The sequence below is a fragment of the Rhinolophus sinicus genome, chromosome 5 (assembly GCF_057876585.1).
Source record: "Rhinolophus sinicus isolate RSI-liver-muscle chromosome 5, RSI-T2T, whole genome shotgun sequence".
In the NCBI taxonomy this organism is placed as follows: domain Eukaryota; kingdom Metazoa; phylum Chordata; class Mammalia; order Chiroptera; family Rhinolophidae; genus Rhinolophus; species Rhinolophus sinicus.
In genome coordinates, this window is record NC_142505.1 from 72,658,376 (window position 1) to 72,676,430 (window position 18,055).

The 18,055-nt window shown below is 54.8% G+C and overlaps 1 protein-coding gene across 5 annotated transcripts; it reads right to left on the bottom strand.

The window, feature by feature from the left end:
- Window positions 1–220: 220 nt before the first annotated feature.
- On the bottom strand, window positions 221–15,393 carry FGFR4 (fibroblast growth factor receptor 4). Of its 5 annotated transcripts, XM_074313424.2 has the most exons (20): window positions 15,231–15,393; window positions 14,243–14,460; window positions 11,031–11,184; window positions 7,837–7,979; window positions 6,924–7,187; window positions 6,751–6,831; window positions 6,464–6,630; window positions 5,857–5,980; window positions 5,152–5,342; window positions 4,883–5,021; window positions 4,345–4,538; window positions 4,118–4,263; window positions 3,914–4,035; window positions 2,589–2,699; window positions 2,312–2,502; window positions 1,826–1,948; window positions 1,679–1,749; window positions 1,308–1,445; window positions 960–1,065; window positions 221–860 (listed from the first exon to the last, which is right to left on the bottom strand). In XM_074313424.2, exons 4-20 carry the CDS (start codon window positions 7,925–7,927, stop codon window positions 714–716), a joined length of 2,406 nt encoding a protein of 801 aa, XP_074169525.2. In that variant the 5' UTR covers window positions 7,928–7,979; window positions 11,031–11,184; window positions 14,243–14,460; window positions 15,231–15,393; the 3' UTR covers window positions 221–713. The 5 variants fall into 5 exon arrangements, with proteins under 5 accessions (XP_074169525.2, XP_019566566.3, XP_074169526.2 ...); XM_019711007.3 differs by lacking the exons at window positions 11,031–11,184; window positions 14,243–14,460; window positions 15,231–15,393 and adding an exon at window positions 10,394–10,552; XM_074313425.2 differs by lacking the exons at window positions 11,031–11,184; window positions 14,243–14,460; window positions 15,231–15,393 and adding an exon at window positions 10,349–10,533.
- Window positions 15,394–18,055: the final 2,662 nt, after the last annotated feature.

The following is an 18,055-nucleotide window of genomic DNA, read 5'->3' on the forward strand; positions in this document are numbered from 1 at the left end:
ATCAGTATTCGTTCACACCATCACATACACAAGATGGTGCCAGCAAGAGACCAAAACAGAGACGCTACTGGGTCTGCTGTGAGGCAGCTGGAGGGGGATTTTGAATCTCTGGCTGGGCACTGAGCTCTCCGTCTGTCACACAGGCAGAACTCCCAGCTTGGGGTCCCTCCACCCTGTTCCCGCTCCATCCGCTGCAAGGAAGACACCAGGCACACGGAGGCTTATTGCAAAAAAATAATTTATAAAAGGCCAGTGGCTTCTGGAGCACAGGGGCTGAAGCTCCTACCACCAAGACACTGGGACAAGAATCAGAGGGGAGGCGGGGAGGCCGGGGGAAGCAGGGAGGTTTGGGACAGCCCTGCACCCAGGTCCAGCCAAACCCCTGGAACCAGGACCTAGTGCCAAGGCCCAGAAGCCAGGCAGAGCCCTAACACTTAGGCCGTTCGAATGCTGAGGCCTTTAGAATGTGGGGGCCATGACTCCCAGGGCAAGGGCAAGGCCTGAGACTGGAGTTGAACCCGAGGCCAGAGCCAGAAGCCTCAACTAGGGACCCCAGGACCCAGGACAGACCTCCCCAAAGCAGAACTGGAGATCTGGGACAGCACCCTGAAGCCGGGGCCTACAGCTGCCATGGTCAAGCACCAATGGGTCGCAGCTGAGCCAGCAGACCCAAGGCTGCTGGCTGTCCTGCTCACACGACCTCGTGCCCCCACTCAAGTCTGTACCCCAGAGAAGGGGAAAGAACTAGACCCCAGTGGCAGGGGGTCGTGGCTGAAGACAGAGTCGCTGGAGGAGCAGGTGCTGCTGGCATCCCCACCGGCCAGGGAGTAGGGTCCAAAGGTCAGGCGGAGGTCAAGGTACTGCGAGGGAACGGTGCTGGTCAGCCCTGATAATCAGCTCGGATGAGGGCCCAGAGAGAAGTGGGCAGAGGGAGGTGACAGGGCAGGAGGGGGCAGTACCTCCTCAGAGACGGCCAGCAGGACCTTGTCCAGTGCCTCCACCAGCTGCTTGAAAGTGGGCCTCTGAGAGGGCGCCGCGTGCCAGCACTCGCGCATCAGCCCATACCTGGGGGAGACGGGGCAGTCAGGAGCCTCACGCCTGGGTGAGAGAACCTCATGGCCCTGGTGGGGGTCACTCAGTGAATGGGCACAGAAGCCACGCCAGCGCCGCCCCCCCACTCGGCCAAGGAGGCAGTCAGACGCCACGGGGAAAGTTGGTGCTGACCACTCCCCGGGGCCAGACCCTGAGGCCAAGGTCAGGCAGAGGATGAGGACTGGAAAGTCGGGGCGAGTGGGGCGAGGGCTCACAGCTCTGGAGGGCAGTGAGGGGGGCGGTCCATCCGATGGCCCTCCCGCAGCAGTGAGAACAGCTCCTCCACAGGAATGCCAGGGTACGGGGAACCCCCGAGGGTGAAGATCTCCCACAGCAGGATCCCAAATGACCACCTGGAGGCAGGACCAGGGCTCAGCAGGGCATAGCTTCACTCCCTACTCCTGGGGCTGGGACGGGAGACCCTGCAAACATGATCTGCCATGGGGTGTGGGGACTGGGGCTTCTTTTGAAGTCTGGTTCCACTCAGGTTCCAGGGCTGTATGACCCTGGGCGAGTGCTTTGCCCTTTCTATGGAGTAGGACAATGATACTGGCAGAACTCTGGACCTCCACCTTCCAGGACTCACACGTCACTCTGGTGTGTGTAGACTCGGTCAAACAAGGCCTCAGGTGCCATCCACTTGACAGGCAGGCGGCCCTGGAAGGGACAGGAGGGGGCATCGGTGCCAGTCCCACAGGTGCCCCCGCCCCCAGCTCTGCCCACCCTCCCTCACATTGCTGGTTTTCTTGTAGTAGTCAATATGATGCACGCCACGGGCCAGCCCAAAGTCAGCGATCTTCATCACGTTGTCCTCTGTCACCAGCACATTTCGGGCAGCCAGGTCCCGGTGGATGCACTGGGGACAAGGCAGGAGACAGGCGTATGAGGACACACAGCACTTCCCAGGAACCTGGTGGGTCGGGATCATCACCCATTTCACAGATGAGGAAGTCAGGATTCAGAGAGGGGACACCTGAGCAGTCTAACTTCCAGGCCTGCCATTCTCTCTTGTGTTGCCTCTTTCCCTGCCCTGCCTCTTGGTTAGGGAGCATATGAGGATGGAATGGGGACGTGCAGTCAGCTTCGTACAGATGCAGGGTAGTAAGGACTTAGGGTAATGAAAAGGGGAGGGAGAAGTTGGGGACATTTGATGCCAGAGGCATAAACGTGTAAAAACGAAGCAGTTGGAGTGGCCTAGAGTGCTGCCCATTGCCCGAACCTTCCGAGACTCCAGATAATGCATGCCTCGGGCCACCTGATAGGCGCAAGAGACCAGGGCAGGGAAGGAGAGTGGCCCCTCACTGCTCCGCAGCCCGTCGGGGCTGAGGTCAGGGCCTGGGGGGCGTCGGGCCCGCAGGAACTCCCGCAGGTTTCCCTTGGCGGCACACTCCACAATCACATACAGGGGCCCTGTGGAGGCGAGGGGGGACAGAAAGGCTGCTGAGGCTGTGCTCTACGCCCCAGCTGCCCCCCGCCCCAGGCCCACCCTGCCCCACCTTCCTGGGTGCAGACACCCAGCAGATTGATAATGTTCTTGTGCCGGCCAATAAGCTTCATCACCTCCATCTCAGAGACCAGATCTGCCAAGTCCTTGTCGGAGGCGTTGTCTGCAAGGGGGACAGCCAGGATGACTACACAAGGGAGGCCGTGGGTAGGGGACAGGACATGGAGTGCTGGACCAGGAGTCACGAAGTTCGGGGCCTGAGTTCCTACAAGGCTGTGTGGCCTTGAAAAAGTCACCTAACCTCTCTGAACCAGGATCCTCTTGTATGAAACGGGACAATGGATCATGCTCTACCACTCAACAGCAATTGCGAGGATGCAAAAAGATCAAGGATCTAAAAGAGGTAGGCCTGCCAGTGGGGGGAACAGGAAACAGGAGAGGGGGAATAGGAAGGAAGCTTCGTCTGCAGGGCTTGGCGTTAGTCCCTGAACGGGGTGAGAGCTCCTGGGGGCGGAAAGCAGGCTGGCGCCCAGAGGTCTGTCTGACCAGGATCTGGCGTCCATCTGGCCTGGGAATTCAGGGAGCTGCCAGTGGGGCGCAGCTAGGGGAGGCCTGGAAGAAGGCTGTGGAGCAAGGGCTGGGCCCCCAGGGCTGACCTGTGGCCCTGGGCCAATGACATACCCTTGCCGCCAGACCTCACAATGCACATTTCTCAATCCTGTCCTCCTTGAAAGTGCCAGGTGGCCCCAGCTGTGCAGAGAGGAGGGTGGGGGGCGGTGGGAGCAGAATATGGATTTGGATTTGGACTGTTCTTACAGAGGGGGCTGGGGGACAGCGGCGAGAGGCCCCAATGGTAGGTCCCAGGTGTGTCCCGAGCTCCTTGGAGCTCCTATTTGGGGGTTGGGACTGAGTTTAAGCAGACGGGCTGTTCTCCTAGAGTGGTAGATACAACAGGACAGACCTGGGAAGGGCCCAGGGGAGGCTGAGAGTGTGATTAGGGGGGAATCGTGGGTAATGAGGTGGAAGCCTGCAAGGCTGACAAGGTTACTTGAGGCCAAGGCTGACGTGGGGCCAAAACTGACAGGGGGATCTCAAACCCCAGTCACCCCAATCCCTGTAGTCTCCATTATCTCCATGGTACCGATTTAATGCACCAGGCATTTTCTGTGCACCTCAGGACTGGGAGGTAGGAACATGTGAGGAAACAGGCTCAGAAGTAACTTGCCAAGGTCAGTAGCAGAGTTGGACCCCAGGCCCAAGGTTGGGAACCCGCAGCCTTTCCTGGCCCCCAGTGCTCACCTGGTAGCACCATGAGCCCCTTCTGTTAGTACCAAGGCCACAGTACCTACCCCGCTCCCTCCCGGCCACCACACTCACCCTTGAGCATCTTGACGGCCACAGTGCTGGCTTGGTCAGGCTGGGCCGGGTTCATGCCCAAGGCCTCCGCACGCACGACCTGCCCAAAGCAGCCCTCACCCAGGGGCTTCCCAAGCACCAGCCTAAAAACGGAGAAAGCTGAGGCCTCAGCCATCTGGGGATCATCTCTGCCTGCCATCCACACCCTCACTCCGTACAGTGTACCTGTCCCGGGGGAACTCCCACAGCGGGTCCAGAGGGAGGTCTAGACTCACGAGGCCAGCGAGCAAGGGGGGGCCGCTCGACGAGAGCCGGACGCCCCGCACCAGGGACGAGCTTGACTTGGCTGAGGAGCCCGACTCCAGGGAGAACTGCAGAATGGGAGACTATGTTGGTGAGAAGGCAGGCTGCGAGCCTCACTATAGGACACGGGGGCAGGGATGGCATGGTACCTGTCGGGCCAGAGGGAAGCGGGACAGCTTCTGCACTGCGGCGGGCTGCCGGGGCTGCCGGCCGTGGAGCACCTGCCCACGATACAGGCCAGCCAACAGCAGGAGCACCACCAAAGCCAGAGAGCCCGACGAGTACAGGATGATGTCTGTGTACTTGGCCTCGGGCGCTGCTGCTGTCCATGTGACATCCTCCTCTGTCCAAAGGCAGGCACACAAACACATAACTGACCAGTCATTGCTCAGATGCCCAGCCGTATGCCCTTGAACTCGGGCCCTCGCAGCTCCCAACACACACGGGGGAGCACACACCAAGAAAGCTGCAATTATACCCAATCCCGCATACCCCTGGGTCACACTGACAGTCACATGTGGACATACAAAGGGACTGCTACATGCAGAATCATACACACAAATCCACACACCATGTCCCAAGCTCAGATCCCACAGGCCAAGGAAGAATGTCCACCCAGCAGGTCATAGCCCACTTTCGGATCAAATGAGGATCCTGCCGCCCCTCCTGGCCCCATCAGGTGCTCACCTGGCAGCACCGTGAGCCAGGCCGACTGGTAGGAGAGGCCGATGGAGTTGCCTGCCAGGCAGGTGTACTCGCCTGCATCCTCGGCCGACACGTTCCGAAGGTATAGGACCTCTACCTCCGAGCTATTGATGTCTGTAGTCTGGGGATGAGAGATACACTCAGGGGTCACAGCAGGGCCTGGGGCCACACTGTGGCTAGCCAGGGAGCTGGGGACTACCCTGTAACCCCCGTGGGAGAAGGGTAGGGCTCAGGAGCCACAGGGGCTGGACCTTCAGGACTTGCACATAGGGGAAGCCGTCGGCACCGAAGCTGCTGCCGTTGATGACAATGTGCTTCAGCCACTGGATGTGGGGCTGGGCATCGCTGTACACCTTGCACAGCAGCTCCACGTCGCTGCCCGCCACTGCTGTGGTGTTGGCCGGGAGCCCCGCCTGCAGGATGGGCCGGTGCGGGGACCGCTCTGGGGTCCAGGCCGGCCGTCAACCCTGACCAGCGGCACCCACAGATGCACCCTGGTCACCCGCCTCTAGCTTTCACCCCAGCTCAAGGGAGGAACCTTCCCGATAAGCAGCTCTGACTTTGTCCCCTGCTTAAACCTTCCATGGCTCCCCACTGCCTTTGGGGTCAACTTCTCAGCCTAGTATTCAAAACTCTTCATGGCCTGGCTCCCCACTTACATGCCACACCCCAGGCATACACCCCTCCACAAATTCATTGTATTCTTTATACCTAAGGCTGTAGGTATATGCAGCCTGTACCCTCTGTCTCCATGTCTTTCCCACTTTTCCTCTCGGCCGAGCCCTGTACCTCCAGGCCCACATTACCCCGTGCTTCCCTCAGACCCACCGGGACACTTTGAGCAGCTTGAGTAAGTCATCTACGAGTGAGTGCATGTTGCCTGGCAGACCGGGCCCTACCTGAGGGCAGGGCCTGGGCTGCCACCCCCACACCGCCTCGCCTGCCTGTCCGCTCACCCAGCACATCCAGCAGATAGCTGTAGCGGATGCTGCCCACTGAGTTCTCCACAAGGCAGGTGTAGGTGCCACGGTCCGAGGGCACCACACTTTCCATCACCAGGCTCCAGTGCTGATGGCGCAGCTGGGAGAAGGGGAAGTGTCCATAAGGGGCCACAGACCCCTGCCCACAGGGGTGGGGTGGGGGACGGTGAGGCCAAGGCCAGGAACTTTGGGACAGAGGAGAAGGCTCCAAGAAGTTTTAGTCCGGCCTCTTCCTGCCCCTTGAGCCAGTCTTTGCCCTCTGGGTGTCGGTTTCCTCAGCACAGCCTGGAGCTGACCCTGCAGGATCTCATCATTGAGAATGAGCTGCCAGAACTTACTGATACCAGTCAGTGATCCTTTCCCCTTTACAAATGGAGTCACTTAGGCTGCGAGGCTGTCACTTGCCCGAGAGTGGCAGAGTGGGATTTGAACCAGAGTTGTCCAAGTCCACAGTCTAGTGCTCCTTCTGGGACCACACAGCAGCCTTCATTAGAGAATGAACTGGGGGGTTGACTTATAGGTAAGAGGGGACCAATGGGAATGAAAGTGGAGGAGCAAATGGCTTTGGGACCTGGAAACTCACCCGAACACCTCCAATGCGATGCTCTCCGTGGAAGTCCTGTCCATCCTTGAGCCAGCGGATGGTGGGAGTGGGGTTGCCTGCCGCTGGACAGCGGAACTTGACGGTGTTCCCAGCAGGCACTGCATGCAGTTTCTTCTCCATGCGCTGGGGGTGTGTCCAGTAGGGTGCTGGAGGGGAGGGGAAGGGACAACTTAGTGCCCCCAGGGTGACCACCTGCTTCCACACAGGTCTTTTCTCAGGGACCAGCTGGGAGATAGGGAAATGAGTCCTTGAAGATTTCTACTGACCGTGCTGTGGGTAAACGTGCCTATTTGAAGGGCCACTGTGGGCCTTAGGGTCCCCATCACCATTGCTGAAGGTCGAGGAGTCTATGTCAAGGACAGAAGAAGGTGTCGAAATCTAGGATCTAGGCCGGGGTTCTCCCCCCAGGTACCCCTTAGCCCCTGCCAAAGCCCCTTACCATCCACAACCAAGGTGACATTGTGCAAGATAAGCATGGAGCCTCGTGCTAGGCAGAGGTAGCGGCCAGCGTCCTCAGGTATGAAGCTGGCAATCTCCAAGCGGCCCCTCCAGCCTCGTACCCGGCCGGCAGCTGCCAGGCGACTGCCCTCCTTGTACCAGTGGCCACTACGCTCAGCCCGCCCACAGCATAACTGTACAGGCTGCCCAAGGGCCACAGTGAGCTCCTGCTCTTGCTGCTCCGGGCTGGGGGCCAGGCAGGGCTCTGTGGGCCAAGGGCAAAGGTCAGTGAACCCCACAGCCGTGGCTGAGGCAGCCCCCGACATACACAGAACATGCTGCACACGCAGGGCATAAGCATCTCAGACACGTGCTGCACACTTACTGCCCCTTGACATACACACAACCACATGCAACAGACGCTACGCACAGGGCAAAGGCCACTCCTCTGGTGCACAACACACACGGTGCATAGCACACATGCTGGACTAGACATGCCACTGTCCACACACACACGGCACATGCTATAGGTGCCACATACAGGGTACACGCCACACTCGGGGGCACATCACTCTCACAGTGTATATAACACACGTGCTGCCTGGGCCTTCCAAACTACACACACAGTACACAGAACACACACACGCGCACACACACAGCCAAGGGGCTCACCACCAGCTCTGCAGCCCAGATCAGGGCCCTGGGCCCTGCAAGGCCAGTCCTCTCACGTGGACACAGAGATAGGTGGATGCTTGCTGGGAGCCAGACACTGAGTCTCAATGGTTGGGCCCTACCCTGCTGCCACCTTCTCAGGGCTTGGGCCAGGATCCTCTCCAGCTTTGCTTAGCCAGCAGTCCCCTCCTGGTGCCCACTCTTCCCACCCCTGCCACCCTCTCCCACCTTAGAGGTCATACCCAGCTCCATTTCCTCAGAGGCCTCAAAGGACAAAGCTGGAGCCCAGCGCGCCCTCAGCAGGACTCCTAACAGGGCCAACAGTAGCTGCATCTCCTTCCTGCTGCTCACGGGGCCCAGGCTGGGCTTCCCACCAACGGCCTTCCTGAAACAGGGAGGGAGAGGAGCCCCTGCTTCATGTGCACCTTGGCTGGCGCTGTTCCCCTATTTTGTGGATGAGAAAACTGAGACAGGAAATGGCGGGCCATTTGTCTGAGCACCCCCTCCCCCGGCAAGTGGCAGGGCAGACTGGAAGCAGGTCTGCTCTTGCAGAGCCCAAGGCCGCCCCACAGGAGGTTGTGCAGGGAGGCGAGGTGGGGCTTCCTGCTCTCCGAGGGTCCTGCTGAGCCCCTGGCACAAGTTCACAGAAAGGGCAGTTTGGAGATTCTCTCCTTGGAGGCAAGCAGAGAATGAAGACGCATCTTCTGCTCGCTCTCAGCACACATAATTTATTTTTTTGCTGAATAAATGAATTTATTGCTGAAGAGCGGGGAGGAGAATCTGAAATATAATACAAGGCCAAACTTCAGCATCTGGATGTTATCTGATCTGACCCCCACTCCTTATTAGCATTGCTGACATTTCCACAACCAGCTTTGGATACGTCCAGTGGCAGGGTGCTCACTACTAACACAGCAGCCCATCCCATGGCCAGCAGAAATGCTTCCTCATTTGGCACCAGAATAGCATCCTGGGAATACCTCTGCTTTCCCCCCACAACTTCATCTGAGGCAACAGTGGCTCTTGTAAAGAGTATAGACTCTGCTGTTTGACAAAACCAGGTTCAAATGCTGACTTATCAACTTGCAAGTCCCTGGCCCTGTCTGGGCAGCTGTCCTCACAGGACTGCTTTGAGGAGGAAAGAGAATATATATATGCAGGAGCTGGGTACATAGAATGTTGGAATGTTCTCCTGCCCCTTCCTCTCCCCATGACAGTTACTCTGGGTTTGCCCTCGGCCAGTCACCTCCAGTTCTGGCACTGTTCCTGTTAGGTGTGATGTACACACCCACCCCATCTGGTTACCCTCTTCCAGATGCCACCAAGGATGTCTCCATCCCCTAAAAGGAACACTCAAACCCAAGCATCAGCTGGGGCAGGGGAAGAGGGTGACCAGCGTAGTCCAAGGGGCCTACTGGCTATTACTTGGGGCTGGGTAACAGTTAGGTGGCACTAGTGTCTCTGGATCTACCTTGCCCAGGAAGGCCACTGCACCCTCTCGCCTCAGCTGCTGCCCCCCCACCCAGTCCAGCTCTGGCTCTGAGGCAGGGGGTACTTAGCTCGTCCTGGCCAAAGCCATTATCTCCCCCTCAAACTGCTTCTTTCCTGGGTTGCACCTGTAGCTGGAGCATCATCCCTTTCCCCGCCCTTCCCAACTTCTAGTCCATTCTGCTTCCTCAATTCCTCTCCAGGACAACCCACATCCCCTGCCTGGACCCAGAGTAGGCCGTGGTCATCTGTAACTTGGGCCTTTGCGAACACTCCCTATGCTTTCCAGCCTCGACTCACCAGCAGGACTTCAAAAATTACAAGCCGGAACTGTCACCGCCTTCCTGCCAGCTTCCAGACCTTTAATGGCTGTCTGTGTCCAGCAGGATTCAGTGCCCACTGTCTGTCCAGCATCCTAGGCCTCCTTGGCGGGCCGATCTTTGGTCGGGCAGTCAGTCCCTTCAGCCCCTTCAGACACAGGCTTTCAAAACTGGGCATGTCTTTTCTGCTGCTCATACCTCTGTGCCATTTCTCTTCTACACCTGGCTCAGATGCCACTGTCTCAGCACCCACCTCCAGTTTCTGTGGCCCCTCCTCTGTAAAAATCCTCCCACCCTCCCCTCTGCAGGGAGGGTAGCTTTCTGGGGCCACAGCTCCGGTTGGAAGTGGGGTGGGGAGGTCTGGGGATTTTATTCCACCCCCAGGCTACCCTGACCTCAGCAACTCGGCGTCCTTAGTTGGGTCACGCGGACATGGGGCCGAAGGGCCCGACTCTAGCACGGGGCAGTCTTGGGTTCGCCTCCAGCCGCCCGTTCGCCTCTAGCGCACAAGCACTGGGGGACCCTGGACAAATGACTGCACCTCTGGGAGCTTCACCGTTCTCATCTCGACTCGGGGTTCGCAGACGGTCCAGCAGCTGAGGGACCGGCGCGCTTTTCCTCCTCCACCCCTACCCGGCCACCCTGGGGGGAGGTGCGAGTCGGCGGGTCCTCAGGGGGAGCTGCAGAGACAGCCAGCCCGCCCCCGCCCGGGTGGGCAATGAGTAACCAGCTCCGCGGGCAGGGTGCTCTTTGGACGGAGTGGGACAAAAGGCCCTGTGTGCGTTGCGGGTTACTGATTTACCGTCCCCTCCACCCCCCCCACCCCCCCCGCCGAGCGGACGCCCAGGTCCCCAGTACTGGGAGGGGGCAGCTCCCGCAGCCCCGCCGCCGCTCGCCCCCTGGCGGCTGTGAGCGCAGGCTGTGCCCGCACCAGGTCCGCGCTCACCTCGAGCCTCCGCGGGCCCGCTCCGGGCAGAGGGTCCCTGCTCACCTGGGTCCTCCGCGGCCCCGCTCCTAGCTCCCTCCAGCCCCCGAACCCGGCGGGGACCGCAGACTCAGCCCGGGCGCTCCTCCGCCCGGGGCTGGAGAGCCAGGAATGCACCCACGAAAGCGGCGTGGCCGCGGGCGCCCCGGCGCCCCGCCCACCTAGGCCCCGCCCCTCCTGGACCAGCTCTATCCTGACAGCGGTGTGGCTGCGGGTGGCACACAGTCCCACCCACCTGGAAACCAGTCCCCAAACCCAACAGCGTTGAGCGACCGACGGGGCCAGCCCAATCCCGGGGCCCTGCCCCAGTCCGCTGCACACCCCCTCAGACTCCGCCTCTTTCGCCCCACCCAGGCCAGGCTTCGAAGTTCTAGTCTATGCTCTACCTCCAGCTTGTCACCCCTGGGTCCTGAGCGCCCCCCTCCGCTAACCTTGGCCCAACCTAGCTCCTCTGTCTTCTGAGCAAACCCCCTCTGACCCCATCCCCATCCAATCTCTGCACAACCTTCAGGGTGGTATTTAAAATACAAATCTGACTGTACCAACCACAATCACCCCTTTCAAACTTTCCTTGGCATGATCTGCCCCCTCCCCACGTCTCCAGATGAATCCTTCATTCACTTTTTCCTTGCACACACTCTACCTCTGGGCCTTTGCACCTGGGGGTTCCGCCTCCTAGAAAGATCTTTCCCGGATAGGTCAGGTCTGGTTAGTTCCACCTCATTCTTAGATCTCGGCTCACTTCCTCAGAGAAGCCCTCTGGACTTGGCCAGGTTCCTCTTCTTACGTCGTCCCTCCTGTGAGCCCGGAGAAAGAAGCGGAGGGTTGGGTGGGCTGGTGAAATGATTAAGAGACCAGATTGCAGGACTCAAATCTCAGCACATCAACACATGGCCTTGGCAAGTTACTCCATTTGTGTCTTCATTTTCTCCTCGGTAAAACGGGTATAATGATAGTGTATCATCCTCAAAAATCGGTTGCAAAAAGTAGACATGTTAATATATGTAAGCCTTTGGAACACTGCCTGACGTAGAGCACTTGCTTTGTAACACAGGCTATGATTATTTAGGACCTGTTATTTCTTTTTTTTTCCTTAAAATTAAAAAAAATTTTCAATTACAATTGACACAATATTATATTAGTTCCAGGTGTACAACATAGTGATTAGACAGTTATATAACTTACGAAGGGCTTCCCCCCAAAGTCTAGTACCTCTCTGACACCCTACATAGTTATTACAATATTATTGACCATATTCTCGATGCTGTATTTTTACATCCCCGTGACTATTTTTATAACTGGCAATTTTTACTTCTTAATCCCTTCCCCTTTTTCACCCTTCCTCCAACCTCCCTCCCATCTGGCAACCATCAATTTTTTTCTCTGTATCTATGAGTTTGTTTCTGTTTTGATTGTTTTGTTTTCTAGATTCCACGATAAGTAAAATCATATGGTATTTTACTTTCCCTTACTTATTTCACTTAGCATAATACCCTCTAGGTCCATTCATGTTGTCACAAATGGCAAGATTTGATCCTTTTTTTAATGACTGAGTAATATTCCATTGTACATATATACCACTTTATCCATTCATCTATCTATGGAGACTTAGGTTGCTTCCATATCTTGGTGACTGTAAATAATGTTGCAATGAACATAGGGATGCTTAAGTATTAATAGAACCTGTTATTTCTTAATTGCATGTTCCAGAATTGTAACTAGACAGTTAATTTTGTAAATGGAAGGCAGAAACTGCCTCCAGACTTCACCATTACAACTCAAGTGCCTGACACACAGTAAGTGTCCCCCAAATAGTTCTGCCCTTTCAGGCTCAGGTCTGCCTTACTTGCAAGCACTTCTCTCCTGAGCGTCTTGACAGTGGCCAAATAGGAGGTCAGCTGATCTTTGACTTCTGTCCAACCCTAACCTGAGGTCCCAGCCCTTCACTCCTCTAGGCTCCTGGAGGAGAAAGGGAACCCCTCAGTTGGGGTCTCAGCTCACCTCCCAGTTAGCCCATGACCGGTGGAGCCCGTGGCCAAGGGGAAGCAGTGTCCTTTCCTATTGTTATGCCAAGAAGTCTAGTCTCTCCACCCCTACGGAAGCTTTTCCTTTGCATAACTAAAAGGCTCGTTAAAGTGATTTGTTTCTTTTATCTTTCTTTTCCTCCTCAAACAAAAGAATGGTCTCCTTCCAAAAATAAATCAGAAAAGAATCAGCTGCTATCTTTTCAAAACAGCTTGTCCTGGTTCCCCACCTCCGGGGTCCCTCCTTGCTGGAGCACCCAGGAAGCTTGAGACGCCTGGCACTGGTGTGCCAGCAAATGGTAGCCTCCTTCCCAGAAGGGGTCTCACCAGACTCCCAGAAACTTGGAGAGACGCAGCCCCCACCTCTGGTCCTCTTCTGGCTCTCTTACTGAATGTGGTTGTTGGGGGCCCGGTGGCTGCCAGCAGGCGCTGGACCCCACACAGCTTTCATTCAACTTCCAGGAACTTTCCAGTTTACCTGAGCCAAAGGCGAAGCCTGCCTGCCTCCTGAGATGGTCAAATCCCTTAGATGGGCAACCTTCCCCCATTCCACCGCACCCACACATCACTCACCCGGCCCCCCTCCCACACTCACAACCTCTCACGTTGACCCTCTGCAGTGTCTGACACTCTTCTCACAGGTCATTCATTCATTCACTCATTCATTCGCCAAATGTTTATTATATGGCGTGCACTGTTCTAAGTCCCCGGGGAAAAGCAGTGATCAGACCCAGTCTCTACCCTTCTAGGAGCTGCTGACATTGTAGTGGGGAGAGATCTATAAGTAAACAGAGCACAGAAGGAGACCTGCTGAGGGTCCACATCCAAGCCTGTCTCCACCTCAGAGTCTCACTCTTGTTAACCATCTGTCACCAGTTCACATTTGCAGTCTCTCCCAAAGACTTTCAAACAGACACACACCCTAGCAAGGGTTCAGGAGCCTGCCATCCTAAGATCCTGCCTTTAGCTTGCCTCTGCCTCAGTTTCTTCATCCAGAAAATGGGCATAGTCCTGCTTCCTTTTCCTCAGAGATGTTGGAGGAAATGCACGAGTTAAGAGATGGGAATGGGTATCTCCCAAACAGGAAGTAGAGACGTCCTGGCCTTGGCTGAGCTCCGGGTAGCTGCTAGGCACATGCCAGGCTAGGTGTCACGCATACATTATATCTTTTGACCCTTCCCCCAAGCCAAATGGGGGTAGGGCTCCTTAGTTCCATTTTGCAGGTGAGGAAATGGGAGCTCAGGCAGATGGAATGACTTCTCTGAAGTCACATAGCAAGCGAACAACAGAACTGAGACTTGAACCCTAATCATTCAGGACCATGAGGGAGAGTTCAGGGTGACCCCATGGAGCTGGGATTGTCTTGCTAACACATGGACACACTTTCTGCTCCCATCCTTAAACGTGACTGGGAAGGTGGAGACCCACCTGAGGGTGAGTGGGGAGGGTGGGCTGGGTCCAGGCGTTTTTCTCCCTGCCCATTTGGCCAGTACTGATGGGGCACCTATGAGGGCCCTTGTCAGGGGTTGGAGATTCTGGGCTCCTGGAGTGCCAGGTTGGGCCAGACCCCACCCCCACCTGCCTGGGAGCGTGGTGCCAACCATGTTGCTCTTGGATGGCAGCCGGGCCCAGGGAACACTGGGGCTCTTGTGCTGAAGGGCCGCCGGGAGCCCCTGCCCAGGCTTCGCTCCAGACCAGGCCTGGCCCATCCTCTGACCCAGCCCTGGGATTTCTTGTCTTCTTTCTTTTAAAACAATTTTTATTTTGAGAAAGTTTTAAAATACAGAAAAGTACATAGGGTAATAGCACACAGTTGCTACTCAGAACTCACCATTGTTCTTACTTTACCATTTTTCCAGGCCTTTTCTACCCTGGCTTCTCCCACAGGCTCCAGGGGAGTCTGGCTTGACTCATTGAAACGGAGGTGACGTGAACAGCAACTGAGCAGTGGTGAATGGTTGGGTATTCAAGCCAGGCAGATGTGGATTTGAATCCTGAAACTTGGTGCGCTTGGATAAGTCACTTAATGTTAAGCCTCAGTTTCGTTTTCTGTAAAACGGGAATAATAGCTCTTCTGTGAGAACTCAGCATGTTGATATAAAGCCTAGTGCACACAGCCTATGTTCACTAAAGAGTGGCCAATATTAATGTTAACAACTATGGGCCCCAAGGTATGGGAAACATACTCTTGTGACCAAGAGGGAGGGACTGTGAGGGTCACCCCTTCTCCAGCCTTCATGTCTCCTCATTCCCCACCCATCGGGCACATCTATGTCCAGTTTCTATCAGAAGATGACAAAGCCATGCACCGCAGGCTGCCCGGGGCATTGTGCTAGAAGCAGGGAGCCAGGGGGAGCTTGTGGGAGGCCTTTCGGGCCAAGCCAGATGGAAGGGAATGGGCTAGGCGAGATCTGAGGCTTTCTCTGGGCCAGTTCTGTTGTTTCTCCGAGTCTCAGCAGCACCCCAGTTCCTTTGTCCCCCGGTCCCAGATGCTGGGACATAGATCCTGCTAGATAGGACAGGGGCGTCTGCGGGCTGTCATGGTTTGCCAGAGTCAGCTCTCTCTAGATGTGGGCTTACAAGCCTCACACCCAACTGGGTCTTGGCTTACACATTTGTTTGGAGGAGAGAGGGAACCCAGACAGCTGGGAAGTGGCAGAGGCTGGGCAGGAGGGATAAAGGGTTAGTTGTCTGAAGGGAATCAGGAAACAAGCCCCAGAGGAGTCCTCACCCTTCTTTGTCTTGCCTGATGCCCATCTGGACCACATAAGATTTTGTTTGGGCACAAATAACAGAAAACCTAAATGTCAAGGACTTACACATAACAGGGATTTATTCATCCGTCGCTTTGCCCCAAGTCTGGAGGTGGGTGAAGGTAGGTCAGAAGTCTGGGTTGTGGATCTTCAGTTCTCTAAATTTTCCCCTCATGGTTGCAAGATGGTGGCTTTAGCTCCTGCCATCACATTTGTACTCAGGCAGGAGGAAGGCAGAAGCCACGAAGAGTTGCTACACCCAGCAACTTCTGACTATCTCTTTGGCCAGACTGTGACACATGGCCACCCCCAGCTGCAAAAGAGGCTGAGAAGTATATTTCTTCTGCTGGACATATTGTCTCCCCTGACAGAACCAGGGCCTGTTGAAAAGAAGGGTTGCCTGAGCATTGGGTAAGCACTTAACAATCTCTGTACCACCAATCTCCTCATCAGTCCCCAAATGACTTCTTTAAAACACAGACCTACCCAAATCTTTCCTCAGCTTCATCTCTCTCCCCACTACCCACTGGCATCCCCAGCAACTCAGCCTGGCACTTAGGGCCCTTCAAGACTGGCCTGTGTTTCTCTCTCCTGTCCCCTCTCCCGTCTCCCCAGAGACACCTACTCTGTGTTCCAGCTGTTCGGAGCCCAGGCAGGCCATCCTGAAGACGTAGCAGTGTTCTCACTTTGGCGTTTGCACTTGCAGCCCTTGGTGCTGGGAGGGTCCTTCCTTGGTTCTGCCTGCCCCTCCTCCTCTCCCTCTGCCCATCGCACCTGACGCCTGCCATTCAGCTTTCTGGACTCCTCTCAGGTATTTCTTCTTCTCTGAGACCCTGCCTGACCACCCCGGACTGGACAACTAAATCTTTTTTCTCTCTCTCTCTGAAAACAGCTCCTGAATTTTCTTTGATGTCCTGGTTTTCTCCTATTCCTAGTCCATGGAGTGGATTGTCGATGTAAGAAAAGTCCAAAACTGTAGAAAGACCAAAACTTTGCTTTGCTTAAGGCAAAAATTTTTATAAGAGTTTATTTGAGCCAAAACCGGCAACATATGCTGGGGAGCAAGATCTCAGATGCTCCCGAGAATAAGTTTTGCAGCTTCTTTTATGCATTTGAAATTAAGGAGGGAATGTACCGAGGGTTACATGGAGGTGGGAGAAAGGAAGGCAGAGATTGGATTACAGGATAGTTAACAAGACTGTGCTTTCTTAAGGGTGGTTACACCTTCTAGGGGTATTACTTCCGGCATTTCAAAGATGTGTTAACCTAGATGTACAAGGGCAATGGACAGGACTTATAAACCTCTCACTAAAGATCTCACTGCCTCTGCCCAGGAGTTCAGTCTTTTACTTCACTATAGGCTTGGGGTGTGACTACCCACCAACCTTCCCAGTTAGGACTTGATTTATTACAGCACCCCTTTTTTCATAAACAGCGGTTTGGGTGCAGCCAACACTTCTCCCTGGCTTCCAGGGTTTGTGCCCCTGGACCTGACTAATGAGAATATTCCACCTCCCGCCCCCAGGCCATTGTGATTGGGTCAGGGATGAGCATGTGACCCAAGCAGGACCAATGAGGTTATTGGAACTAATAGGAAACTACCCATCTCAGACGTTGCTGAGATATGAATTTGGAAGCCTGGAGCTGCTTGAGAAAGCCTGCTGATGAATGAAGCCAAGGCAGGAACCAGGAGGGCCAAGGGGGGGGGGGGGGGCGTGTGCCTGGATTTAGCCATTCCTGAAGCCAATTATCTCTGAACATTTCATTTATATGAGCCAAATAGTGTTTTTTAAAAGCTAATTTAACTTTTTTTTTAATCTTTATAAATAAAAACCTCCTAATAAATGACACTCCCCTACCCCCCAGTAGAAGTTAATCCTCTTTTGTGTCTCCACTATCCTCTGTTGGCTCCTAGGCCATAATACTCATTTGTTTACATCAGCAAATTCATTCTGTCATTGCCCCTATTTGTTGAAAACCTTTCATGGCTTCCCATTGCTTCTAGGATAAAGACTTGCATTTAGATATCTACTACCGAATAAACAAATTACCCCCAAACTTAAAATAACAAATATTTGTCTAGCTGCTGGCAGGAGACCTCCATTTCTCTCCATAAGGCTGCTTGCGGGGCCTCATGACATGTCAGCTGGTTTCCCTCCCAGCAGCCAACCCAAGAAAGACTGACACTGCAATATCTTTTATGCCTACTCTCTAAAGTCACACTCCATCATTTCCACCTTACTCTAATTGTCAGAGTGAGTCACTAATGTTGATGTAAGAACATCAAAACTTATAGAGAATTTTTACAAAAATTTATTTGAGCCAAATAGATACTCCTGGAAGCAAGATCTCAACTGAGATCTCAACTGAGACTGAGAAAAATACTTTGGAGAATAATAGTTTTGCAGTTTCTTTTGTGCATTTGAGATTAAGAAGGAAATTTAAGGGAAAAATTACATGAAGGTGGGAGAAAGCAAGGTGGGGGGTGGATTACAGGTAGTTAAGATTATGTGCTCTCTTGAGGGTGGTCATGAATTAGAAGGAAGGGTCTGAAAGGAAGTATTTCAAAGGTGTGTCAACCTGGATGCACAGAAACAATGGGCAGGGCTGCTTAAGGCAAAGATAGGTCTTTTACCAAAGAAGTTACAGGCCTGGGGTGGGACTACCCACCAAGACAAGCAGGTTAGGAATTTATGATCAGATCACCCTGTGAGCTTACTTTCCTGTAGAATCCCTTTTTTGTCCACACTAATTATAGCCCACATGGGGGTGGGGAGTGGGGTGGAAGGAAGAGATTAAACTTGACCTCCTCCTGGAGAGAGAAATATAAAGAAATTAGTGGACATTTTTTAGAACCACACAAGACCAGTTCTTACCCTGGTGTTTGTCAT